General features: G+C 51.5%; 1 protein-coding gene across 1 annotated transcript in view; it reads right to left on the minus strand.

Annotated features, from left to right (window-relative positions):
- Positions 1-5,103: 5,103 nt before the first annotated feature.
- The window catches only part of Pkp1 (plakophilin 1), a 46,331-nt gene continuing 25,145 nt past the window's right edge, over positions 5,104-26,289 (minus strand). The window contains exons 3-14 of the mRNA XM_006982429.4: positions 22,277-22,674; positions 19,674-19,818; positions 17,916-18,123; positions 16,945-17,122; positions 15,479-15,593; positions 13,668-13,823; positions 12,856-13,032; positions 11,602-11,755; positions 11,107-11,293; positions 10,509-10,593; positions 8,978-9,084; positions 5,104-7,717 (exon numbers count right to left, since the gene is read on the minus strand). Coding sequence (XP_006982491.1) covers positions 9,010-9,084; positions 10,509-10,593; positions 11,107-11,293; positions 11,602-11,755; positions 12,856-13,032; positions 13,668-13,823; positions 15,479-15,593; positions 16,945-17,122; positions 17,916-18,123; positions 19,674-19,818; positions 22,277-22,674 — 1,878 coding nt within the window. The 3' untranslated portion in view covers positions 5,104-7,717; positions 8,978-9,009. The remainder of the gene's footprint in view (positions 7,718-8,977; positions 9,085-10,508; positions 10,594-11,106; positions 11,294-11,601; positions 11,756-12,855; positions 13,033-13,667; positions 13,824-15,478; positions 15,594-16,944; positions 17,123-17,915; positions 18,124-19,673; positions 19,819-22,276; positions 22,675-26,289) is intronic.

The raw sequence follows: 26,289 nt of genomic DNA on the forward strand, positions 1-26,289 counted from the left end.
AACTGTACACAATTCACTCACTGAGAAAATATGTCATGACATGAAATAAATTGACTGTTTCAATATATTTAGATGAATTGAAATCATACAGAATAGGGAATATGTTCTTTGCCTATAATGAATAAATAAAAAGTATGTATAATTTTCGAAATGTTTAAAATAAGTAACATTCTTCTCAATAACCCACAAAAGAAGTGTAACCAGTGTATTAAAGTGCATCTAAAACAGTGCTTGGAATGCCCAAAATCAATTACCTAAGTCTCTACTTAAAAAATCTAGAAAAGACTGGGTGGCGGCGGCGGCAGCAGGACACATCTTTAATCCCAGCACTTGGGAGGCAGAGGCAGGCGGATCTCTCTGAGTTAGAGGCCAGCCTGGTCTACAAAGTGAGAGAGACTCGGTCTCAAAACAAACAAACAGAAAACAAAAAAAACAAACCAAACAAAAATCTAGGGGCTAAAAGGCAAAATAAATTAAGCAGGAGAAAATAATAAGGAACAGACAGAAAATTAGCACAGGTAGAAATTGGTAATGAGATAAATAGATAAGCATCTAGCCAGACTGTTTAAGGTGGGGGGGGGGAGGTAGGGAAGGGAGGGGGAGGAGGGAGAGAGAGGAAGGGAGGCAGGAGGGAGAGGGAGAGAACGTCAGAACAGCGTTGCTTCTGGGGAGGGCACTGACCCGAAGCATGTGAGAAGCATTTTCTGAGGTGATGACATGGACTTTGGGTTGCATACATGTGTGAGTTTGAGAGATGCCTGGCATGATGTGTTTAAGGTTTGTGCATTTCACTGTATCTATATTTTACTTCAGAGGAGGAGGGAGTAAAAATGAAGGAACCATAAGGCCAGGGCCCAGCTTCCATCCGTCCTACACGCTCCTCGGCATCACTTGACCCAGATGGGGTAGCTCTCCATCTGTGGGTGCCCTTGCCTGCCCCTGCGTCTCGGCCTCCTGCTTCACCTCGGCTTTCACTCACATTCCTTCTCATTGGCACAGGCCAGGTGTCCAGTCTGTGGGTCTCTCTTCTGCTCTCCATGCTCCCCGCTCCTCTTCGTCAGCTCTGGTTTAAAAGCCCTCGGGTTTTTGTTAAGAAAGGCCTGGCCCAAATGTCCTAAAACCTCTTTAGAACTTGGGGGCACTTGGGACCAGTTTGTTGTCTGTATTCTTGGACACGCATGTTAGGGTTACAAGAAGAGTCCTGTTTGTCATGGTAATCCATACCGAGCCTGAGCTCTGCTACCTGGGTTTGAGACAAGGATGAGTGCCTGTGTCCCAATCCTTTGCTTCTCATCTTTCCTTCTTTAATTCAAGAAATGCCTGGGGAAAAGGCTCTGGTCCTCCAGAAACCTTTTCTAGGCAAAAATCGAAAACCATTCTCCACAGCCCCTTTTGAAATTGAGAAAATCCCTTCCCAGTTAGCCTGCCTCCCGGCCACTTCTGAGTCTAGTTCTCACTACACACACTGTGTACACACACACTCGGAACTGGTCCTGCCTGGTTCGCTCTGCTTGGCTCTGAGTGTTCCTGGGACTGAGCCAGTCCCAACAAAGCAGATAGCTGGACCCTTGGCAGGATGTGGTGGGTGGGGCTGTTATCACAGGTGCCAGCCGAGGAGGTGGCATGCTAGGCTCGCCATCCGCTTCCAGGTCTTTCCTTTGGAACTGATCCATATCCAGGTCGCAGACAGAAGAGTCTTCAGGGCTTGCCTGGCAGGTGACAGTCACGTTCCCAGGACACAAGTCAAGAGAAACAGCCAGTGTGAAGAAATCCTTTCTCTCCCCTCTCTCTTCTCCCCTCCTTTCCCCTCCCACTTCTCTCTCTCTCTCTCTCTCTCTCTCTCTCTCTCTCTCTCTCTCTCTCTCTCTCTCTCTCTCTCTCTCCTCCTTCTTAAACAATACTACAAAACCCTACATACACACATAGCCACATGGTTCCTCGGAGTTCCCCTGGTTCCAGTTGCTTAGCCTCTCTGCCTCTCTGAACTGTGAATGAGCGATATGGGCATGGTTGGACCAGCCTTGTAGTGTCTGTCTGTCCGTGTCCGTGTTCACTCTGCTGACGATCACAGATCAAGCGGTCAAGTCTCTATCTGTCGTCTGCAGCTTAACTGTCCTCCAGGAAAACACAGGTCCCAGAGTGCAGGAGTCTGAGTCTCAGAGGATCCAGAGCTACATACATGGGCTCACTGTAGCCGAGGCTAGCCTCAAACTCATTCTGTAGTCAAGGATGACCTAAGCAGTGGGGAATGTTGGGAATATAGATAATTACCACTATGCCCAGCAGAAACGAATCTTAAAAATTATTTACTAATTCATCAGTATTGAAGCTTTTATTTTGTTTTGTTTGTTTGTTTGTTTGCTTGGAGGCAGAGTCTTACTTTGTAGACCAGGCTGGTCCTGAATGCACAATCCTCCTGTTTCAGTTTCTCCAGTGCTGGGATTGTGGGTACATACCACCACACCCAGTTTCCTGCAGGGGTATGGAGTGAACCCAGGGTTTTGTGCATGCTAGGCAAACACACTACCATCTAAAGTACATACCCCACAAGTGTGAAATTTCTTACTGGTTGACTAAAGGAGACACTAACATGTTAGAAGCCTAAAGTGTGAGGTTCTCTGCTGATCCCCTGTCACAGGCTCCTCAGCTTCCACAGGCATCCTCAAGATGGCCAACCCATCTCTCAGAGGCATACACACAGGCTGACCCAGCAGGTGTCCGCAGGATGACTAGCCAGGGTGGGGAATACGTGCTGGGGTCAAGGAGACATTTCTTGCCTTGAAGCCCTTGGCTCATTAGCTCCATGTTCTAACCAACCAAACCTGCCAGCTCTAGACTGGATGATGCTTGTAGCAGTTCCTGGCATCCGATAGACAGTCTGTGAATCAGAACTCTTATTCTCTTGCATGTCTGCACAGCAACCACCCCTCATAGGATGTGCAAGCCTACGCGGTCTCAAGGCTCTGTGAACCCTGATTCACTGGAGATTTGATAGTGTGCAGTTTGGCTGCCTCCTTGCATGTTCTGATACTCAGGACCCAGGAGTCCTGGGTCTGATCCAGGCTTGGTACTTCCGTAAACTCCCTGTGTGACTTGGAGCTGGCTACCGTCTCTCAGTTTCCTATTGATTGGAAACTATTGATTGGAATTTGATACCCCATGCTCTGCCCGGGTTACTAAGGAGAAGTGCAGCTCCAGACAGAAAACAGTGCCTCGGGGCTCTGAAAGTGAACGGGTCATTGTGTGGCTCTTCAAAGAAGACTGTTGCCCAACCTCTGTTCACCCTTCTCCAGCTGTGCTGGCAGCAGGAGGCATTGTTTTTAAAGACTGATGCTTTAGTTCCTTGATTCCTGGGGTGTCCAGCCGCCCCCTACCAGGTAAGTTGCAGAAGGAACAAGAGGAGGTAGCTTTGAGGTCAGGCATGTGGACATGTGTGGACATGGGCTCTGAGACACTCGGCTTCCAGGTCTTTGAAGCTTTTTCCTTCTCACCTTTCAGATGTCCTGTGTCCTTGGTGTCCCTTTGCTCTTGTCCATCCAGTCCTGGAGCCAAGACCCTCCCACACTCATCAGCCTGACCCCCGAAAGGCCCATCACCTTTTTGGTCCAGGACAGCTGAATTGGGACTTTACATTTATAGTCGTTTGGCACGCCTGTACCCACCTCAAGCATAACACTGACTTTCTACACGGTTACAATTTCCCAATAATCGTATGTAGTGGTTCTGGGAAAGTGAGACAATGGATCTATAATTTGCTTCTGAGCATGCGTACATGAAGATGTCAGAATGACGGCAATGCCGTGTGGCATTGTGCCTTGTGGCACAGGAGCAGCAGGACAGCACCGACCAGGCATGCATCAGGAATGGATAAACCTTACCACATGTTACTGAGCTAAAGCGAGAATGAAAAACAGGATGGATTTAGCATTGGCACCCTTTATATGAAGTTCAAAAGGAAAAATTAAAATAAGGTGTTAGAAGTCAGGGCAGTGCCATGCTCTCCTTGACAGTGGGATAGAAAGAGGAGAGCCATGAGGAAGGCTTGAGGGCTGGTCCTGTACCATTTCTTGGTCTGGGTGTTGTTCAGTTTGAAGAGGGTCAGAGCTGTGTGCATTGTAAATTGTGTGATTTCGATCTCCAAGTTGTATTTTTTGTTTGTTTGGTTTTTGCTTGTTTGTTTGTTTGTTTGTTTGTTTCTTGAGACAGGGTTTCTCCATGTAGTTTTGGTTCCTGTCCTGGCTCTCACTCTGTAGACCAGGCTGGCCTCGAACTCACAGAGATCTGCCTGGCTCCACCTCCCAAGTGCTGGGATTAAAGGCGTGCACCACTTGCCGCCCAGCATCCAAGTTATATTTTAAAGCATGCATAAAGATGGCACTTACTGATTTTGTAATCTGATCTGCTTTTTGCAGCCAGTATAAGTCTGTAGGTCCCAAAGCATTTCCTTCTAGAAACCCCAGCCTAGTACATCTAACGGTGTGGGTCACAGAGAGCCACAATTATCTCCTGAGTGGTGCCATTACCAAACACCATGATATCCCAGGATGCTCTAATGGAGGCCTTGTTAGTCATCATCCTTCCCGGATGGAAAAAGCTCCCCTCCATGGATTAGCATCTCCCCTTCTCAACCCAGGCACCCCTGGTTCTCATGGATGATGATGGGCCTCAGCCCACATCGTGCCAGGAGACTTCCATATCCCTGTGTTCGCAGCTCTCCAGTGGCTAACATGGAACCCATGCAGCATGGGCATTCTGAAAACATGAATCCCTGGGTCTTCCCCCTTGAAATTTCCTTCCCCACAGAATTCTGCCCGGATGGATGGGGTTGTGCTCAGAATGACTTTCCCACTTGTAACCTGGGTGACATCAGTCAGAAGTGTTCCCTCCTGAGCCCCACCTATCTGCAGATGAGGACTGCAGCCCCAGCACCCCGGTGTTCACATGAACTGCAGTGGAGCAAGGATCTCCTTGGGTGACATTTTCAGCCCTTGGGTGACATTTTCAATCTTTGCCTGATGTGTAGTCAGTAAGAGGAGACACTGGAGAGAAGAAGGCCCTTCACCCCTTAATAGTAACCCAAATAATACAAAGCTTGAAAAAATATTCAAAGAAACACTATCAATTTATTGATTTCCTATATTTCAACAAAGCAAATACATGGTGTATCATACAGGGAAACAGGGTCTGGCCGGCACAAGGTTCTCACACAAGACAGAGCCAGGAGAGTGAGGCTGGAGGGAGATTCCCAGAGACCACAAGCCCAGAGCTCCAGCCGGGAGCTGAGTGGACATGCACAGGCCATCCTTGTCCTCTTGGGTCCTTAGAAGAGGTGTGGGATCTGGGTGGCTGCTGGTGGCCAATAGTTGGATCTCTCACAGGAAATCCCAAAGTCAGGGAAGGCCTTTCTTATTGGTCCTCAATTGTAACTTGTTTTAGGCATGGAAATAGGAAGCAAATTCGAATTAAAACACTAAGACAGGTCTGGGATACATCAAGTCCAGCCAGCCTCTTATTCCCTGCTTCTAGGGATGTATCCATAAGCCCCGTTAATTTTACCCTTCTTGAGTGACAGGCATGAGCTGGGCCCAGCCCACTTGGCCAGCCTGAAATCATGGAGGAAATTACCATCATCAGGCCTGGCTCCGGGATGTCTGGGCACCCATTTCATCCCCAAAGCAAAAGGTGGGCCTACCTAACCTTCTTCCTAGGGAAAGGAAGACTAAGCCCCTGGGCTGCAGGAAGTGAGCACGGTGCCGAAGGGAGGGCGTTGCTCGGGGTCTGTAACAGTTCCACTGGTTGACTTGGGTGTTCTATATATTTCTCTCCAACTTACTTAAGAAGGGCTCGGTTCCTAAAGCCCAGGACTTGGGTACCCTTTCTCCCTGGGAGGACACACACTCTATGGGACAGGGGCGTGGGAGGTTCCATTTACTGATGTACCTTAAGTGCCTCCGTAGAATGCTGCCTGGCACAGAGTAGTGTGCCAATGGCATGTTTTAAGAAATGGATTGTTTGGGGTCCCAATGACTGGCAAGGGAGATCCCAAAAAAAACCTATTCAAGGACAGTGTGATGGGGCAGCATCCCACAATGATACTGGAGAAGGCAGGGGGCAGAGTCTAACATGAGCCAAACTGGGAAGCGTGTTGCAGACTCAGAGTGCCAGAGCACGCTGGCTTAGGTAGTTGAGGACTCCTCTCAGGGACGATGTCCCGTCTATCTGACCTCCATCCTCAGGGGACAGATCTTTTACCAAGCTACCCTGAGCCACAAGAGATTTTTTACAGTCTTACTGCTGGAGTAAGAAGAGGGGTGGGCCAGGAAGCACCCTACATCCTCCTTGAGGGAGGTGTGGCCCTGATCACTCTTATCTAACCACACTAGCTGAGAGGTGCGAGCCTAGACATGAGAGGTCCTGGGGAGGCTCAGCTCTGCCCCATCCCACTCTGTTCTAGGGACCTTGACACAGACAGGTCCACTCTTGGGGTTCTCTCAGGTGCTCTTTGGCTACTACTGTCTGCAGTGCAAAGTTTAGGGGGTTGGCTGCCTCCACCCCGATAGGCCTCTTGGATTCACAGGGACAGAATACAGACAGGACAATTAGGGTTCCGGGAGAAAGAGGGATGGCTGAGGGCTAGGATGTGGGCTGGCTGATGCCCAACAGGACACTTTCTGTTCCTGGTCCATCCACCCAAATTCCCCCCCTTCAGCCTCTGGGACCCCCAAGCACTCTCTCAACCGACACTAAGCAGGCTGGGTCTGAGGCACATCACAGATAATTTCCAGTTCTCCTCCCTTGTTCTGTGAGAAGCCTGAACAGGCAGCTACCTGGTCCCCAACTGTTCCCTCCCTAATCCCCCCGGGAGGGGGGATGGGAACAACTACCTGTTCCCTAGCTCAGGCACTACTCTTGCTTTCTTTCTCCTGAAATAGATGCTTGCAGGCTCTCTGAAATCTGGGGCTCTGCTGGCTAAAGGCTGCATTTGGCTGCAGAACCCCAAAGAATGATGAGCCTCTCTCTCGGCTCCTGTTCCCTAGCTAAGCAAGTGACACCATCCTGCGTCTTCTGGAGTTCCCATCTGCCTCTTAAGAGGGAACATTAGCCTCAGCCCTGGCTACTGCCCCTTCTCATGCCATCTGGGAAGAGGCAGAGAAAGGCTGCTGAACTCTGTGGCTTGACTGGCAAGAGCCCCTGTCTGGACACACGATACTTTCAGTTAACCCAAAACGCATGTGGCTCTTGTCTTTAAGGGAGACATGGAGAGTCCTCTGTGCTGTCTGTGAACTGCAAAGAATCAGCGTACCTAGCCTGTTGCAGTTGTTGGTTATGTTGTTAGGCATTCACACACACACACACACACACACACACACACACACACACACACTCACTCACACACACACGCATGCACGCGCGCACACATGCACGCACATACTTACATTATACACATTTTATATATATATATACTGTTTCTCAGAGAAGAAAGTATTGACATCAGATGTAAGCCCCTTTAACTCAAGAAAGTTCCCCCACCCAACCTCCCAAACCCTCTTGCCTCCCAGATCCCCTAAGGAAAAAAAAAAAGAATCAAAAATTATTTCCATCATCCACAGTTTTCAGGTTGCTCTTGGTTGCGTCTGAACGTCTCCAAATACTGCACAGGATGAATCAGGTAACCCATCTTCAAGGCCTGAGGTCTTCTGAGCTGGGTCATGTCTTTCTAGAAAGAGAAACTGTCAAGTTAGGGTATATTGAAAGGCGGACATGATAGTGTGTGCCTGCAATGATCAGTTATTTGGCTAAGGCAGCAGGGTCACATGTTTAAGGCCAACCTAGGCTACAGAGCAAGTCCAAGGCTAGCCTGGGAGACTTAGGAAGACCCTATCTCAAGATAAAATATAAGCAAAAGAGGATTGAGGTTAGAACGTAGTGGTAGAGTGTTTGCCTAGAATGTGTGAGGTCCTTGGTTAAATCCCTAACAACCGCAACATACAGAGTTTCATGTAGTGAGACCTTGCTACACCAGAAAGTCTGGCCCATGCTGTACACTGCTTCTCATTTACACCCTCCCAAAGGTGTCTGCTTCAATGTTTATCTGTGGTTCTTGACTTCTCTCCATGAGAAACCCCTCGGATACCCATTTAAAAATAACATTTTCCTACATCCCACTTAAGGGCTATCAAGTCAGAATTGACAAGATGGAAGGCCAGAGCGTGAGTAGCAAGCATTCCAGTTGATTCCAGAGAATGTTCAGCTTACAAAGCTTTGACAGAGTGTTAGATTTGGGCTTCTGGTCTCTAGAATCATCAACTGGAAACAAAGCTTGTCCACACGAAGTGTGTGCGGGATGAAAATGGGTTTTAGAAGGATGGAGGGGCTGGAGAGATGGCTCAGTGGTTAAGAGCATTGGCTGCTCTTCCAGAGGACTCAGGTTTGATTCCCAGCACCCATGTGGTGGCTCACAACGGTCTGTAACTCCAGTTCCAGAGGATCCAATGGCCTATTCTGGCTTCCTTGGAAACCTGGCACACATAAAGTGCACAGACATACATGTAGGCAAGATGCTCATACGCATAAAAAATAATAAGAATAAAAAAATAAGAACAGAAAGTAAGCTATACTTACTGACCTAACCCAGAACAGCATTGTGACGCCCCCCCCCTTTATAAAACCCACTCGTGAGTGGCACCACCTGGGTTGTGCAGTGGGCAACCTACACAGTTCTACTTAGTAGTCCTACACAGAGCTCGGGCCCTTCCAGTGTTAATAAAACACCACATATCTTTAATTTCCTGTGACGGGACAGCCATGTCCTCAGCTAGGAGTCTACATGGCTGTCCTTCCTGCCCTGCTAGTCAGAGCTCAACTGCTTGCCAAGCCGAAGGATGTATTTCCCTAGAGCGCACAGGCCTAGCCTCTCTGAGCGGCTACGATGGTGGGCCTGGAGATGTCCCTGGCCATGGGGCAGGCCAGTTCTCACCTGCAAGCTGAACTTGCTTGGACAGCCTCTTCTTAGAACCGGGAGGTGAAGTTTCTGAGGCTGTGGGCACCGGCTATGGTTCCCAGCATGTTCCTATCGAAACCTTGCTGTAAGAGGAGAAACAAACACACGATGCATCATGGGAGAAGCGGGGGGGGGGGGGGGGGGGGGGGGGGCTTGATGCCTGGTCAGGAGCCACTTCTTTAACATCCGTGGGTTCATCTAGACTCTGGACACACCAGTGTGCTCTGACCGCTGTGTACGTATGCCTAGGCCACAAGGGACCTGATTAAAAAATACCCTAATGCCATGAACATCAGTGCCGTTAGTGAATTTGCATTTTGCACATTTGAGTTTCCTATTTGTGTTTGCAGACATCGAGCACAGAATTAAGAGTTCTTTATTTTTGAGAATGGGTCTCATGTAGCCCTCTTGACATAGCCAAGTGTCCTGGCTAGTTGTATGCCAACTTGAAACAGCTGGAGTTATCTGAAAGGAAGGAACCTCAATTGAGAAAACGCCTCCATAAGATCCCGCTAATTTTTTAAATTTGTAATCAATGGGGGAGGGCCCAGTTCATTATGGGTGTGGCCATCCCTGGGCTTGTGGTTCTGGATTTTATAAGAAAGCAGGCTGAGCAAGCCATGTGAAGCAAGCCAGTAAGCAGCACCCCTCCATGGCCTCTGCATTAGCTCCTGCCTCCAGGTCCCTGCCCTGTGTGAGACTGACTCCCCTCCAACCTGCTTTTTGGTCATGGTATTTCATCGCAGCAGTAGGAACCCTAAGACACCAAGGATGGCTTTGAATTCTTGAATCTCCTACCTTTGCCTCCCGAGAGCAAGGATTACAGGTGTGTGCCACCACACCTGGCTTTTCTAGGTCTCAGACAGTGAGGACAGGGCTAGTGGCTCTCCAGTGCCGAAGGCACAAGAGCAAACTCTTGAGTGGAAACCGAAGGGGTTCTGTTACTGAGCCCTGGCCTTTCTAGGACATACTACGTTCCCAAATGGCTGGTGTGCCCTTTGTCCACCCTTCTTGCCACCTTGATTGAAGCCAGTGGTTCTCAATCTTCCTAATGCTGAGACCCTTTAATACATTCCCTCACGTTGTGGTGACCCCCGACCATAAGATTATTTTTGTTGCTACTTCACAACTATAACTTTGCAACTGTTATGAATCATCAAGTAAATATCTGATGTGCAGGATGGTCTTAGGTGACCCCTGTGAAAGGGCCCTTGGAACCCCCAAAGGGGTCACAACTCACACGTTGAGAACCACTGCTCTAAGTGCTCTTACACTGGGCTTTTCTCACATTTCCTGCATGGCACCCGTGGCAGATCTTCTGGTCAGAGTCCTGCTCACACTCACTGCTGCTCACGTCTGCTTCTGACTCTCCTCTGGAGTCGCTCTCTCTGTGCTTCTGGGGAGGGCACAAGCCTTTCCCTCCCTTCCCAATCTGCTGGGACTTTAGCACAGGGCAAGTGTGGGAAGAGTCTGGTCAGGAGGGCCACGGGCGGGCGTATGCTCTTACCTGCCTGAGGATGCCTTGCAGCTCCCTGCTGGCCCACATGTCAGACAGGAGCAGCCGGGCAGCCTCTGCAGCCTTAGGTGAGGCGCTACACAGGTGGAAATGGGGTGTGAGATCAAAGTCCCTATGGCACGGGAACACCCCTTCCCCGGCCACCCCCCACCCTACCCGCCTTTAGGGTCCAGAGATGTGGGGAGGCCCTGAGTGCATGAAAGAGGAGCCCTAATGGAGGCAGTGAGCCTGAGCCGTTATACAATGGGCACATCTCACACCCTGGCCCATCTGGAGGCACCCTCGAGTTCTCTAACCCTGGGTGAAGAGAGAGCCCAGGGAAGCAGGAAAAAGTTCTCATACAACTAGATCTCACTCTTCTATGCTTCCTGCTGAACCTTGGACAGCCTAGTGCCCCGCATGTCCCCCAGCTAAGAAGTGTACTACTCTGTCCCCTCCATGGGAGTCTGAAGCAACAGCCCTTCGGCATCAGCTTCTAGAATGTCTTCCTCAGGCTGCCCCTGCCTCCCCTGGGCACATTCTCTGCTCCCTGGGAGCTCCTGTGTGGGGAGGGGAAGTGGGTCCCTCCTCCGTCCGTCCGTCCGTCCACCTGTTGCGGCACAGGTTGAAGACATTGTTGAGCATGCTGTTGGAGAAGTACTGCTTGGCCATCTGAGGCTGAGAGGTCATCAGGTTCCTCACAGTGTAGCAGGCCGAGGACAAGATATCTTCAGAGTTGCTGGTGTTGCCGGTGTGGCTGGTGAGGAGTCTGGTTACCTCTGGGAACACCTGGTTTCCTAGAGATAAAAAAGGAGTTGGGGAATGGGGTCAGGATTGCCTTGGATTGGCAGAGGGGTTCCCTCAAGAGCCTCAGTACTCATAGTTCCCTGCCAGGCAGCAAGCAAGGTAGCCCCTCAAGGACCCACAGGGCCCACGGATTTCTGTAGATCCACCCATCAAGTGACAATTCCCTCTTACTCCCATACCTCTCTTGGACCAAACTCCCCTCAGCATCCTCATACTATGGAATCCACTGAGGCTGACCCCCTAGAAGGCTCCAGAGAACTCAGGCCTGTGTGTCGTAGGTGGAAGACAGGCATCTTACCCATCATTCTGTGCAGCACAGGGTGGCGGGACATGTTGCTCAGCAGAGAGGCCCCGGACCGCACCACATCTGAATTGCCGGATTGCAGGAGGCGGGCGATTTGGGGCAATCCCTTTTCCTTAAGCCCAATCAACTGGCTCATACCACTGGACATCTGAGAGAAAAGACCCAGGGAGGAGCTGACCTGTGGCCTCCGGGCACCAAGGTTAGTAGAGAGGCAGATCACCCCAAGTAAAGAAACCCCGAGCCTTTTCTCTCTCACCCTTAAAGTTAGGAGGAAACAAAATTGCTCAGACCCGAGTGACTATGGAACAACCAGGCTTCACCTGCCTCTGGCCGGTCCCCATGCCTGGTCAACCGGAAGCTCTGGTGACCCAGGATTTCTCTCACTCATGGTGACCCAGGATTAGTGTCTAGACTGGCGGTGTCCCATTCTCACTCACAGTGAGATGCCTCTCTCGGGTAGTTATCTGTTTCCATGAAACCCCGGGGCCAAGGGCATGTGACAATTTTAAAAAGTCTAATTATCTTCAAACTCCCCAACCCCTACAGAATCCAATGCACATTTACTGTGGCCTTGCCCAAGACCAAGATGGCTCAGAAGGGGTCTTGGTCAATATGGAGATAGAACTGGGATCCCTTGCAGGCAAGCCAGCTTCTCTGGGCTGCAAACCCACATCCTGGTGTGACCTAATCTAGGCCAGTTTGGTGTCCTTGAGAACCCCAGCCTCCTCCTCTAAGAACCAGAGGTGATCTTGACCCTCAAGATGCCCATGTGTACTGCTCCCCAAGTCTCTTCTGTCCTGAGTGTATCTGGCTAACAATAACTGGTCACCCCCCAGTATTCTATGGCTTTCCCTGCATCATCATGACCTTGAACCCCAAGGCTGATTCAGTCACAGCTTCCTCTGAATCTGCCCATGCCTATTTATCTGTCAGTTCATCACATGGGGATTTCTCTCGCTAAACAAACTCCTCATCCCTGTCCCCGAATGCACGCGGAGCCCCAGTGGTCCAGCGCCATAGGACAAGAGGTTATAGTGTGGGCATTACCCAGGAGTTCTCAGAGGGCAGAGGTATGTCTGCCCCCATCACTGCTCTGGTGGCCAGCCCAGGGTCCAACATGCTCACATCTGCAGCTCGAGGCTTACTCAGAGCCAGATGCGTTTGAGAGACTCGGGCAGGGAAAGGATAGGCTTGGCGGGAAATGCAGGGAGTGAGTGGGCTGGAGAGATGGAGAGGGAGCCTCCTCACCAGCCCCTTGCTGGCTGTCAGGTTCTGCAGGGCCCCGGCACAGGCCTCTAGGGTAGCATCTTTCTTGCTCTTGCCCATGAGGTTCAGGTAGGTGCGGATGGCATCAGAGTGGTACAGCCAGCTGCTGCCCTTGGGGTTGGTCTCCTCCTCAGGAAGGGGGCAGTCATAGTTATTGTTCTGCAGACAGACAGCAGGGCAGTGAGGGACCTGGTGATGTAGCACACCCAAGCATTCTACCTCTCCCCCAATCCCAGGTTGTGGATTCTGCGGGGAAGGATGGGAGAAGACTGTTCCCTGGACCCCCTTTCCTCTGCACATTCCAGAGCTCCCCCAAACGAGGGACTCTGGGCAGCATCTCAGGAAGTGTGCTCCAGGGGAGCTTCATCCCTGAGCCCCCAAGGCTGGCCTGGAGCTTGGCTTCTGCATCCCGACTGTCAATCTACAGCACCTTTCTTGGGAGGCTCAGGAGGTGGTGGGATCCCTTGCCCAAGATGGTAAGAGTTCTATTGTTTCCTCAGCCTCAGAGGTCAGGGGAAGACAAGGACGGTTTCCCCATTATGTAACGAGAGGAATGGGGGCCCACAGAAAGGGGCCTCCAGCTTTCGCCCTTGGGTGGTTTGGACTCCTACAGCCTCCAAGGGTCCTCTGTGCCCTCTAGGAGGCGGCAGGACTGTGGTGTGCCGCCAAGAACAAGGCTTTGCGTGGGCTTGTCCTCTAGGGCATTTTTTGGCTCCTAGAGAAGAGGGCTGCGGGGAGGTGGACCTGGTGGGTGCTTGGGGCGTGGGCCCCGCCTCTGCAGTGGCCCCGCTCACCATCATCTTGTCACCCCTGTTGCTGAAGCAGCCTGTAGAGGACTTCTCAGTGTAGGTGTTGCGGGCATTGTACTCCAGCTGGCGGTAGCGGGTGGGCACCTCGGCATCCAGACGGTAGGAGAGGTTATGCAGGATACACATGCAGTTCTCCACGGACTGCGGGCACAAAGGAGTGTGTAAAGAAAAGAAAAAAGAAAAAAAAGAAAAAGAAAAGAAGAAAAGAAAGAAAGAAAAAAGAAAGAGAAAAAAAGAAGAAAGAAAAAAAGAAAAGTTCTGTCCAGTCCCAACAGACTTCTGGGCCTGCCACCCACCCGCAATATTCACAGTGGCCTGCGCCATTGTAAGTCAGGAAAGATCTCTCAGGCACACCCTGGGAACTAGTCCCAATTCCTGCCTCTGTCAACCACCTCCTGGCTGTTGGTACCTCTATGATGACTCGCCTTGATGGGCCTCAGCTCCCTCGGGTGTAAAATGGACTATTCTCACCTCGTTTGTCTAGTGGGGGAGAGTAGGCCCCCATTCTACACCCACAGAATGAACCAACCCCAAATTGAAATTATTTAAAAAAAAACACACAAGGTATTCCTGAGTATAGATTTCTTTCTTGGCATTATTAATAACTATTCATTTGGCGTTTATATTGTATTAGGTTTCATAAATAACATATGGATGATTGAAAGTGTACAAAGGAGTACGTACAGGTTATATTCAAATACCGTCATTTTATAGGAGGGCTCGAGTGTGCCTGGGAATCTGGACCAACGTCTATGGTTACTGAGGGGTGATTGTACAGGAAGGAAAACCAACCCTGGGGCCTTGCACGTAACACACACAGCAAACAGTGGTGACTATTGCTACAGACCACGTGTGGGCCTGAAGACTAAAAGTGTCTCCCTTTCTAAAGCGACTTCCTTTAGAAGCAGTCCCAGTTCCTTCCGGCTTTAAAAGCATCTAGTCACCGCTGTCTTTCCTGTCCCCTCTTCCCATGGTCAACCCTCAGCCCCCAACATTAAAGATGCTATGTGCATACCAACAACGAGACCTGGGACCCGGGACTTCACAGAAGCACTGGAGTCCACAGCTGCCATTTGCTTGTGGTGAGCCTCCAGGCTAAGGGCGTGGTCCCTTTTGGGGTCAGGGTGAGTCTGGCTTCTAGTGCTTAGGGTTGTCTGGGTACAAGGGATGTACACAGACCAGGAAAAAGGGGAAAAGAGCACTTTTCCTGCAGCTTAATGACAAGGCTGTTCTTAGAGGAAGGAAGCAAGAGATAAAAATTTCCCTCCATTGACCTTCCTGGTGACCTGAGTGTGGGGACTAGACCTCACTGTGTCCTGAGCCACTGTCCGGCTGTTGAGGAAGTGTCCTAGCCTCCAGTTCATCTTTTCTCCATGAACTGTCCCTTCAATTTGCTCATGCTGCTGCATCCAGAAGTCTAGAGAAGGCAGGAGGGGCAGCTTGCCAATGGCTTTTCTGGGGATACTGGAAGGAGTTACATCTTGGAAAGGACATGGGGGTCCTGGGAGCACTTTTACGGGCTTAGCACCACAATAACAGGGGGCCCCTGAGCTCAAGCAGGAAGCACTTACATGTTCTAAATGTCCCCTCCACTTTTCCTCCCTCTGCTCCTGTCCTGTCCCTGGGCAGATTCCACAAGCATCCAGAAAGTGTAACCTGACTCATGGGTTCTCAGAGAGAGAAACGTCAGGACCAGGGAGAGTCCCCGACTTAAGTGTGTGGCCCTCGGCTTTGCAGCTATGGCCAGAGACAACAGGGTGGGAGACAGAGGTGTCACCAGGGGCCCGTACCCTCACCTTGTCATCACAGCGGCTGGCAGCCACACAGTTCTGGACATAGGCCATGAGGGAGTCAATGAGCCCTGAGTAGTTCCGCATAGTCTGGCGGCCAGCATCAGCTGAGCTCAGGTTCCTGCAGGAGAGAACCAGGGAGGAGGAGGATGCAGGGGGTGGTGGTGATGGGAGGGCAGGGCAGGAGGGCCGGGGTGCAGTGGGGGCCAGCAGAGAGCACAGAGCAGAATTTGGAAGTTGTCACAGGAGTAAGGGAGAAGGGGAGAGAGGAACATAAAGAAAAAGGGGAGAAGGAGAAGAAATCATTGAGCCATATCTGCCTGCCTGGCCCTGGCTGCAGGGGGTCTCCTCTGAACTCGGTTTTCATAGTTTGTCATTTAGTCCCCAACACAAGACTCTCAATGGCGCCACCGCATCTGACAGCCCCACTCCTGCCCTCTAGTGGCCATTTGAGGGACAGGAATTGGAAGGGGTGGCATGCTAGCATGCTCTTTTTGCCTGAGCAAAGCAGAGCTGAGGGGGTGCTGGACCAGAACTAGCAGGGGTGTGTGTGTGGGGGGGTTAACGTGGGGTTCAGACGTAGTTACCTCCTATAAAGGTTGCGTTCATTCCCAAGCACTGTGGGTCCTCCTGACCTAGGTGGTGCGTATGGTGCACGTATAGGATGTGTGTGTGTGTGTGTGTGTGTGTGTGTGTGTGTGTGTGTGTGTGTGTGTGTTGTCACATCCAGGAGCCATTGTGGCCCCATAAAGTCCTTAATTACTCTGGCTTTTCATCTACCCAGCCTCTTTGCCCTCCGGAAGCTGTGGCTGGAGGCTGGCGGGGAGATGTGCAAGCTGAGACACAGCAGCACATATCAACTTCGCCCCTATTCTGCCAATTCTTCGGAGTTCCGGGGGGTACAAACTCCCATTACAGCAAATGAGACCCGATGAGGGAACTTGTTCCACGGTTCCCTGCTCCATGCCAGCACCCACCCCGCAGCACACCCAGATCCCACCAGGGCTCTGCCACACCCTGCAGTGATCTCAAACAACTTTGGGCAAGGCAGCACCATCTCCATGCCAATGAACACGGCAAACGGTTTCAGCACTCCGGCAGGAGGTGACTCATGAGCAGCCAGTCAGCAGACTTTTGTATAAAAGAATGCTCTTCAAGATAGCACAAGAAATACATTTTTCCCCCCTGAGGGCGGAGGAGGGGATTTAGTTGAATCAGTTTGGGTATTCAAATGCAGGCTTTTCCACTCTTAGACTCCCAATGATGCCGTCTAGATCCTCTGAGGTGGTTTCATGACACAGCCAGACTCAGAGACAGTGGTGATACCTGACCCTTTGTCCTGGAACCAGCCCACAAAAAGCAGGGCTAGGGAAGAGCATTATGTTCTCTACTCTGGCTGAATGTTGGCTGACGTGGAGGCTGACTGTGGAAGGGCCCCGGGGAAAAAGACTTTACATGCCCTCTTCTCACACCTCAAGCAGCCCGTGGCGTTGAAGAAGACCTCAGGGTCCACCATCTCCCGGGACATGTTGCTGTTGCCGTCACACCAGCCAGAGAAAGGAATGATGACCCGGTCAGTCAGAACAGGTAGAGCATCGGCCACCAGCTCCTCCTTCAGCTCGTCAGTGGAAGACAGGTTCCAGAGCAGCCCTGGACACAGACATGGTCAGCTCAACATGGCGGGCTCTGAAAACCTAGGGACTGATGGTGCTGCCCCTAGCTTGGGCTCTAGCCAATGGCTACCTTCCAAGTGGGATTGGCCCATCAGACGCATTGTCTGACTCCCTGGTGATCCCATTCTCAGTGCCCTTGGGGACTGCAGGTTCTTTGAGGTCTGGGAATATCTCAGCGTCCCCTGTCTAGGTAAAAATTATGCACATGAAAGCTTCCTAAAATATAGTTGGTTGATCAGTAGTTTTAACCATTTATCTTGGAACTTGGAAGTGCTTAACATTCTCTGTTTTCCATCTGAAACAATACATGGAAAGTATCGACCATGGAGGTCGGTCTAGAAATTTTTATCCATTGTTACTCTGAACATTCTTGTCTTCCCAGTCTTGACGGTGACTTCTCTGTCCTGTACCCCACCTTGAATACTTCATGTACTTTGTGAATACAGGGTAAGGTCATCCTTTAAAACCCACTAGTCCCTGCTCCACTGGCTTGGCTTCCCTTCCATCACCTGCCAATGTCACTGCCGTCTACGTAAGGCTCCTTCCCTTGCACCCCAGTCTTGAAGATGTCGTGTGCAGAGTGTACACCATCTCAGGCTGTCATCTGGACACCACTACTCCAGTTGGAGCCAGTGCCACTGAACTCCCGAACTATAGCCCAGTGAGACCTATGCAGCCATACCTTAGCCTAGCCTAGAAGGATCGGCCCCCGGACACACTCTGCCGCCTTGCCCAGTCCCCACCCTGGTTTCTCCACCGTAACAGCCTACCGGTCAACTGTTTCTGGATCTCTGTGCTTCCGCTTCTCCGCAGGAGGCTGACGGCCTCACGGATCCCATTCTGCCTCCTGGTCTCCAGCTTATTGGTGGTGCTCCTGAACACCAGGTTGCGCAGGGCGCCAGCAGCAGCCTGCTGGACATTCTGATTGGGGCTGCGGAGGAGGTCCACCAGCTTGCAGATGCCCCCCAGCTGATAGACCTGCCGAGAGAGTGGCTCACATTATTGTTTGTTCAAAGGGAGGGAGGCTGAGACACTTATTCTCTACTCAAAGCAGCTGTTTCTCAGGGGGAAAAAAAATCAGTTCAGAAGCACACAAGCCAACCACAACAGATAAACAGCAATGAGTTAATGGTAACTGACCCAGACAAGAAAGCCAAAGACCTGGATTCAGAGCCCAGCTCTCATCCTACTCGAGGCCCTTAGCAAGTCTCTCCTCTGTCTGGAGCCCTGTTTTCCTCTTCTGAAGCATGCTAAAGACTAGATGAGAAGATGGACTGCCATGCTTCAGAATCCTAAGGGGACACAGATGCACTGGAGGTGCCACAGAAACTCTCCTATGGCCGAAATTTGGATGAAAACTCCCCAGGCTTCTAGGAAGCCACTTGTGGCATACATGGCTGCACTGTGTTCTGTAGGTGTTTTCCTAGCTGGCCAACAGCCAAGCGTGGGAGGCAGAAACGAACCTTGTTTTTGACTGAGGGAAAGAGCTGGGAGGGAGGGAGTTGAGACGGGTGGGGGGGTGGGGGGATGTCGGGGGGGGGGGGTGGAATAGTCATATCCTTGAGTGGAATCTGAGGAAGGGGATTTCTGGGAAACTCATGGCTGTCATTGATCCGTGGGTCTCTTCCATGGCTGTTGTAGAACACAAGCCTCCTAGTGTAACAGCTGTTATTATCTTCATCACAACAGCTGCAACTGCTTCTAAGAGACCCTCAAGATGGTGTTTGCTGAGGGCTGGGGCAATGGCTCAGTGGATGGAAGAGCTTGCCGCAAATCCTGATGATCTGAGTTCAAATCCTGGTCATCTCCAGGACTCACACAGTGGGAGAGAACTGAATCCTGATAGCTGTCTTCACACACACACACACACACACACACACACACACGCACATGCAGAGTAAAAGAGAAAGATTGGGCCTGTCATTAGGAGGGGATGGAGAGAATCATTAGAGCTTTGCCTGAGATTTCAGCCACCCCTTCCCACACCTCCCTCCCAGAGAGATGTAATTCTGCCCAAGTTGCGTAAGCTCCTGTGGTCTCAGGTCTTGGAGGTGATAGAGTATAGAGAATATGAAAGATTAGATGAAGAGAGGGGGCATTCCATCTTTTTATCTGTGCTGGGATGAGACTTGCTTTGGGGGTCACTGACGCTCTTGTAAATTACTCATCATCCCTGCTTTGTAAATAAACCCAAGAAAGTCACTGATATGCCAGGGTGTATCTTGGTGGGATCAGTACTCGGGTCTGTCATTGGTACACTGTCTCAGGTGGATAGCTGTTTCTTTATAACTCTGTAGGAAATGTTCACATGGCCAGTGGGATACATACACCTGTCTAAGGTCCACTCAGGAGGAGGGCATTACTCGGCAGGTTAAGATGCAGCTCTGATCTTGCCAGGAGTAATCCTTCTCCTGGTGGCTGGGTGCCATGAAAGGGAACCAACTACACCTGCTTCCACTCATCTCCAAAAGTGGGGCCAGGCTGGCACACTCAGGACCTAGCAGCGGGGAAGGTGGACAGCCGTTTACCTGTTGCTTGGCAGACTCGTCCTGGAAGCAGGTGTGCTGGATGTAATAGGCCCCGATGGCCTGGTACTTCTCATCCTGGGAGCTTAGGTACTGTACAGCCTTGGGGATGGTCAGCCCACTGCACTCAATGTCCTCACTGCAGATCCTGGAAGAATGGGGTACAGCGGATTACAGGGTGAGCTGGGAGCTGGGTGAGCTGGGAGCCCTGGCGAGCAGGCTCTAAATTCTTCCTTGTACACTCAGCCACTCCAGGGAAACAGAACAAGGCGGCCAGGCTCCCTTGGAGAACATCTTGTGAACAGCTCCCTACGAGGAAGGAAAGAGGCTGTGTTCGGTTGGAGTTTCCCTCTCTTGGGATAAGGCCCCTGTGGTGGGTCAAGGCTGGAGCAGGACAGTTACCTTTACACTGTGCACAAACTTGGCCCTGCTTCCTGAGATGAAGCTTCACATCTATCCTACCATTCTCTCTGTGCTGTGTCCTGGGAAAGTGAAAGCGAATGGCCTGTGTAGTCCATCTCCACGCCCTACCCCCAAGTCCAGCTAGCTTCTTACACACACAAACTCTTATGTTCAGTCTTTCTCGTCCTCACACTCACCATATCCGTCTGTGTTAGGATAGCCTTCATGGGGCTAGAGGCTAGAGGGTTGCTCCACCCAGCATACTACAGCCTTTAACTAGGTCCTGAAAGCCTGTCCACGAGCTTGTTCTCCAGCTCAGAAACCAGCTGCAGCTTCTCCATACAGCAGGTTCAAGTTCACACTGCTTGGACAGACACTGAAGGGCATGCATTAGGTTGAACTACAGCAAATGGCTATTAGTTCACTGTTTTAATGGATTGCTGGCTTCACTGCAACCCCTGGCACGTTCCCTCGCCTCTGGCAAGAGTCTTGGTTGTAGCAAAACATCCTCGGTTCCAGGCACGAAGGCCTAGCCTAGGCCGGCTGGAGTCTCCCTTCCAAGAAGCCTTTCCAAGGAAGGGAATCCTCGTCTGGGAACTCCTCCCCCGGCTCCCACGGCTCCCATGGTGTACAGCCACGGGCAGCCTTTCCGCTCAAGTGTGCTCTGCTTCTGAACAGAGAGAAAAGGTCCCGGAGGGCAGAGACAGACCCTCTGTGGTGCCCCAGCCCTACCCCACAGGTGTCTTCAGCATCTACAGTGGGAACCCTCTCCTCATTTGGACAGAACTGATACTTTGCCATAGTTGGTGCTCAGTAAAGAGCCACAGTTATAGCTAAAGCAATCCAACTTCATTTCTGAAAAAAGTATCACCCAAGGAGCAGAATTCTCTGGCTCTGGGCTAGTTGCCCACCTGACCTCTATTGAGAAGGCATCACCTTACCCTTTATCAGTCAACTGTCCCTTCTGGGTGGCTTGCCATTCAATTCTAGACTTCTATGGCAGACGGCGCCATGGTTAGACTCCCAAAGAGAAGGACTTCTGAGTCCTTTCACAAGTTATTCTAAATACACCGCTTTAAACGGAACCTGCTTTCTTTCAGAACGGTGTGGGGCTGATCAGAAGGAGTGCAGCCTACAGAACCAGCTGTGTGGCCTTGGGCAAGTGCCACTGTCCGTGGCCCTCACCAGGGTCTGCCTGGGAAGGGGCTGCATAGGAAGAACACAGAGTCACTGAGAGTGTGTGCGGTGGCTGGATCACCAGGGCTGTGCCTGCTGTGCTCACCACAGAGCCTGCACGGAGCAGACGCTCCCTAAATGTTTGCCAAGTAAGTGAGTAGCTGTCATAGGTGATGAGGGACAATTGGAAAGCTCATGGCACTCTGAGCCTGGAAAGGCAGGTTCAATGTTACTGTGGCCCCCAAGTACTCTCTGCCTATGGCTCTCTATGGGACAGCTCATCAGGTCTCCTTCACAGTGTGAAGTGTGTGTGTGTGTGTGTGTGTGTGTGTGTGTGTGTGTGTGTGTGTCTATTACCTAGAAGGCTTGCTGAAACACACATTGCTAGGACCTCCAGGTGTCTGTAGGACTGTGTGGGGCCCAGGAATGAATATTTTTTTATTTTATTTTATTATTTTATGTGCATGGGTGCTCTGCCTCAATGAATGTCTATGCACCACATGCATAACCAGAGGTCAGAAAAGGGTGTTGGCTCTTCTGGAACTGGAGTCGAAGATGGTTGTCAGCCTCCATGTGGGTGCTGGGAATCAAACTTGGGTCCTCTGGAAGAGCAGCTAGTGCTCCTAACTGCAGAACCATCCCTCCAGCTCTGAGAACAAGTCTTTCTAATGCATTCCCAGGTGCTGCTGATGTTGCTGATCAGAGAGACTCGGCGTGGCAGCCATTATAGCCCGTGGCAGCCATTAGCCCGCTAATTTTCTCTCCTTTGTTCATAACTTGTGCTCCTTACAACCTGTGTACGCAATGTCTGGGTTCTGTGACCTTTTCACTCTGAGGACTCCCTAGTCAGCGGTCCCTCAGACCAGAGATTCCTCAAGGGATCCAGTGAAGCCAGAACACAGGCTGAGCCCCGCCCTCCTCCCTGCCCCCTTGCTTGGAAGCCCCTTGCTGCGCGGGCCAGGCTAGCAGATTGCCTGCCCCCACCCCCGCCCCGCCCCTGGGCCCCACTACAGCCCCGCGGCACTCACTTGGAACTGGCCCTCGAGTGGCCAAAGGACAGGTCCTTGTTGCAGGAGATGGGGGGCACATACACCGGGTCCTGCTTGGAGATGCAGGAGGGCGGTCGCACGGGGCACTTCTTGACGGCCTTCTGACCGCTGCAAGTGCTGTAAAAGCTGTAGCGGTTCTGGGTGGTCTTGTGGCCCTTGCTGCTGCTCAGCGTGCCCTTGCGCAGCGTGCCCCTCGGGTCACAGTAGAGGTCAGGCTCGCTGCGGCTCGCCTTGATTTTCTGCATGAAGCAGATGTCGCTGCCCGCGCCGGTGGTGGCACAGCTGCCCCGCGGGTAGTGCCGGCTCCAGTTCTCCATCTGGCTGTAGGAGCTGAAGCGTCTGTTGTCCGGCTCCCGCTTGAGGGTCCCATTGTAGATCTGGACAGGAAAGGGGCGAGAGGTTTAGTCAGGCTCCTGACTGGGATCCTGGATCTGGCTGTCCACGAAGGCAGCCCTTCCTGGCCCCACTACAGTGTTCAAGGGATCAGGAAATATTTGCAGAGAAAGGGACCTTGGGCGTTATCTGCTTGCTGTATTACTTTTCCAGTGCAGGTTGTGAATCACTGTGGACTATGAGATCATATTAGCAGCTATGCCCACCCTTATCAAAAGTATAGAATACAGAAATATGTGAGAAACTATACAATACAGAGTGTAACATAGCCTGCCTTGTGCTACAGTGTGTAGATTCTGAATTGCAATGTAAAATGGACTTTTTTAAAATTAAAAAAATAAGTGGGGTGGTGATGGCACACGCCTTTAATCCCAGCACTTGGGAGGCAGAGCCAGGTGGATCTCTGTGAGTTCGAGGCCACTCTGGTCTACAGAGAGAGCTCCAGGACAGGCACCAAAATTACACAGAGAAACCCTGTCTCAAAAAACAAATAATAATAATAATAAATTTATTTTGTGTACATGGGTATTCTGCCTGCATATATGTCTACACACCACATATATGGCTACACACCACGTATATGTCTAGTGCCCAAAAGGACACCAACCAGAAGAGGGTGTCAGATTCCCTGGAACTGCAGTTACAGATGGTTGTGAGTCACCATGTGGTTCCTGGGGATTGAACCCAGGTCCTCTAGAAGAGCAAACAGTGCTCTTAACTGCTGAGCCATCTTTCAGCACCCAAAATGTACTTCTTATTGTGGAAATCTGCAAAAGGATGTTCTATACCACTGATCTGGCCACATGGGCCAAGTCTAGGATGGGGGCTGCAAATCAGAGCGGGGGGAGTCTTTCAATAGTCAGGAGGACTCTTGTCTCGAGTCCTTGCCTTGTCCCTGCAGGCCATCCCAAACAGCAGCAGCTTCTGACACAGCCAGCCCTGCATCAGCACTTGTGCATAGACGTTTGGAAATGTCTATTCTATTCATGTACAAAGAGCTGTTAACTAGGAAGCCATGGTGCACACAGAGGGGGTACAGGGCTACAGGGTAGAGCCCGGGGAGACCCCTGGGCTGTGTCGTCAGGCTGGCCGGGGAAGAGGCAGGGCAGAAACCCATCCAAAGGGAAACACGTACCATAAGCAACAGCCCAACTGGGAATTTACTTCTCTGGGAGGAGCCTGCCAAGCCGGAGACTTGGTGGGAATCAGCTCTGGTACTGAACTCTCCACAGAAGACTTTCCCAGACCCGAAAGCTGGCGGGTCTTGCCTGCCGGAACTTGTTCTCAGACTACAGGATCAACACTGAGCCTGATAAAACCTCTCCATACAGGTGTTGACTTGGGACTCACCTCTGCGGGGATGAGCGAGGGCCAAGTCCAGCCCGGAGGCTGCCCACCCAACCCTCATCAAGGGATGGGGTAGAAAGGTGAGAAAATGGGTGCAAACCGTGTGTCTGCAGGGGAGGCTGTTAGGAGACCAGCGAATCCCCTCTACGTTGGATCTAGCCACACAGACCTAAGGAGGGGCCCATTGTTCCAGTTCCCCGAAAAGAATGCGTGTCAAGCTACCCGTTGGAAACGGCATCCAAAACCCAGAAGCCACAGACTGTTAACCTTGGTGGTGGCAGGTACACTCCCTTCCCCATGCCAAGCAGGCACAATTTTCTTCCCCCAACTGGGTCAAACCACCCTGCCACACAGTGAGCCGGTCTGTGGGCGTTGGGGAGACACAAACAATGATAAGGCAGAGGTGAGAGGAGCCGGCAGTTTTCTGGCCGTTTGGAGGTGCACCGGACTCCTTGGCAATTATATACAAAATGTCAAGAGGCCTCCGCGCTGCTCCAGGCAATGGCCACACTCTGCCTTCTTCCCCAGGGAAGGAGGGGAAGCTGTACACTCCCCAAGGCAGGCTGCGCTTCGGAGGGAAAGACAACAAGGAGTTCCCTTGTTCTCAGTAAGTGACACACCTGGACGTCATCTCAGACACCTGATGAGGAGCGCAGATGCTCTCCTGGCCCAAACCCAGCGAAGACGCCATCCTGCTGATTAAGCCCCAGAGAGGTTCTGGGCTCAGCAACCCCGTGCTGGGAAAAAGGAGCAGCAGGCGGCCCTGGCAAGTCTCAGCGAGGTGGGCTGCCCCCAGGGAATGGGCGAGGACGCCCCTGTGAGATTGTAGGTACCAGCCTACCCCCCCCTCCCATCAGCCACACCCCAGTAGTGTCATCCATTTCTGGGAGCCCCACCCCAGCCTTTAAAGTCACAGTGCTGGATTGTGTGAGGATGACACAGAGGTGACTCTCCCACCCCCACTGCCTTTCGCTGTCGCTTCCACAAGCAGGAGATAAACTTAGCTGGGCCCTGCCCTCTCCTGGCGCTACACATGCCTGAGTGCTCGCCGCCGCCGCCACCGAGGGTCAGGTAAAGCATACTGCCTCTAGCCCACGACCCAGCTGAAGCTGCAGCCTCTAAGGCTGAATTGGCGGTGGCGTCTTGGGGGTCCAAATACTCTCCTCAAGCATGACCAGCTGAGGGCTTGCGCACGAGAAGGAGATGTGGTCGACGTCGAGAGCTCGGACTGGAGTCACATTGCCTTGGTTGTCTCGGCGGCCTCCTTGGGTATAACCTGAGGTATAACCTTAAACCCAGGATGGCTGAGTTTCTCCAGCTGTCTAACCGAGATCCTAATTGTTCATGACATAGAGGGTCATTAGAATCATTAGACTAATGTCTGTAAATTAGAACTGGACAGGCCAGGAGTACTTAGACCATCTGCATCCCTCTGACTCTCACACTGGCTGCCTTTAGGAGCTGGCGGAGGGTGCACACACATGCACATGCACTCCAGGGATCCCCCTGGCTCTCCCTCCCTAATGCTGGGATTGCACGCACATGCCATCATGCCAAGCTTTTCACACGGATCCCGGGGATTCAAGCGCAGGACCTCATACTGGCGTGGCAATAAACCTACTGACTGAGCCGCTTCCCCAGCCCCTCTGCTTCCATCCCTGTCTTAATTAGTTAAGACAAATTCTCCCACCGAACCCAGAGCTCCTGGATTCAGTTGGTCTAGCTGGCCAACGGACTTCAGTGATCCGCTTGGGTCCATTCCCCCAGCACTGGGGTTACAGATGTGAACTGCCGTGCCTGGCTTTTAAGTGGGTGCTAGAATCGACACTCTGGTCCTCATCTTATTCTATAGCAGGCATTTTTAAGAACCCACACCATTTCTAAAGAAGTTTCTAGGTAATCCATATGGGGGTGAGCCCAGGAAGGGGACACCCGGGACTCAGAGTCTCATGCTGAGCTCATTACATAGCACAGAAGAGGTCTAAGTATGTTTGAGAAAAACAGAGGTACCTATTCTGCCCAGATGGTACATGGAGAAGGAGGCAGGCTTTCTGCCAAGGTGGTGTAGTCCTTACATGGGTGCTCCTGGCATCTGGGGCAGGAGACTTCTCCATTGTCTGGATGCCCAAGCACCACAGGATGTTTGTGGTGGCCCTGCCCCCAGGCTCCGAATGATAGCAATCCCACTCCCACCCCCATTTCCAAACACTGTCTTCTAAGTCCTTAGCAAATAGCTGCAGCCAGAAGAGAAT

The sequence above is a fragment of the Peromyscus maniculatus genome, chromosome 11 (assembly GCF_049852395.1).
Source record: "Peromyscus maniculatus bairdii isolate BWxNUB_F1_BW_parent chromosome 11, HU_Pman_BW_mat_3.1, whole genome shotgun sequence".
In the NCBI taxonomy this organism is placed as follows: Eukaryota; Metazoa; Chordata; class Mammalia; order Rodentia; family Cricetidae; genus Peromyscus; species Peromyscus maniculatus.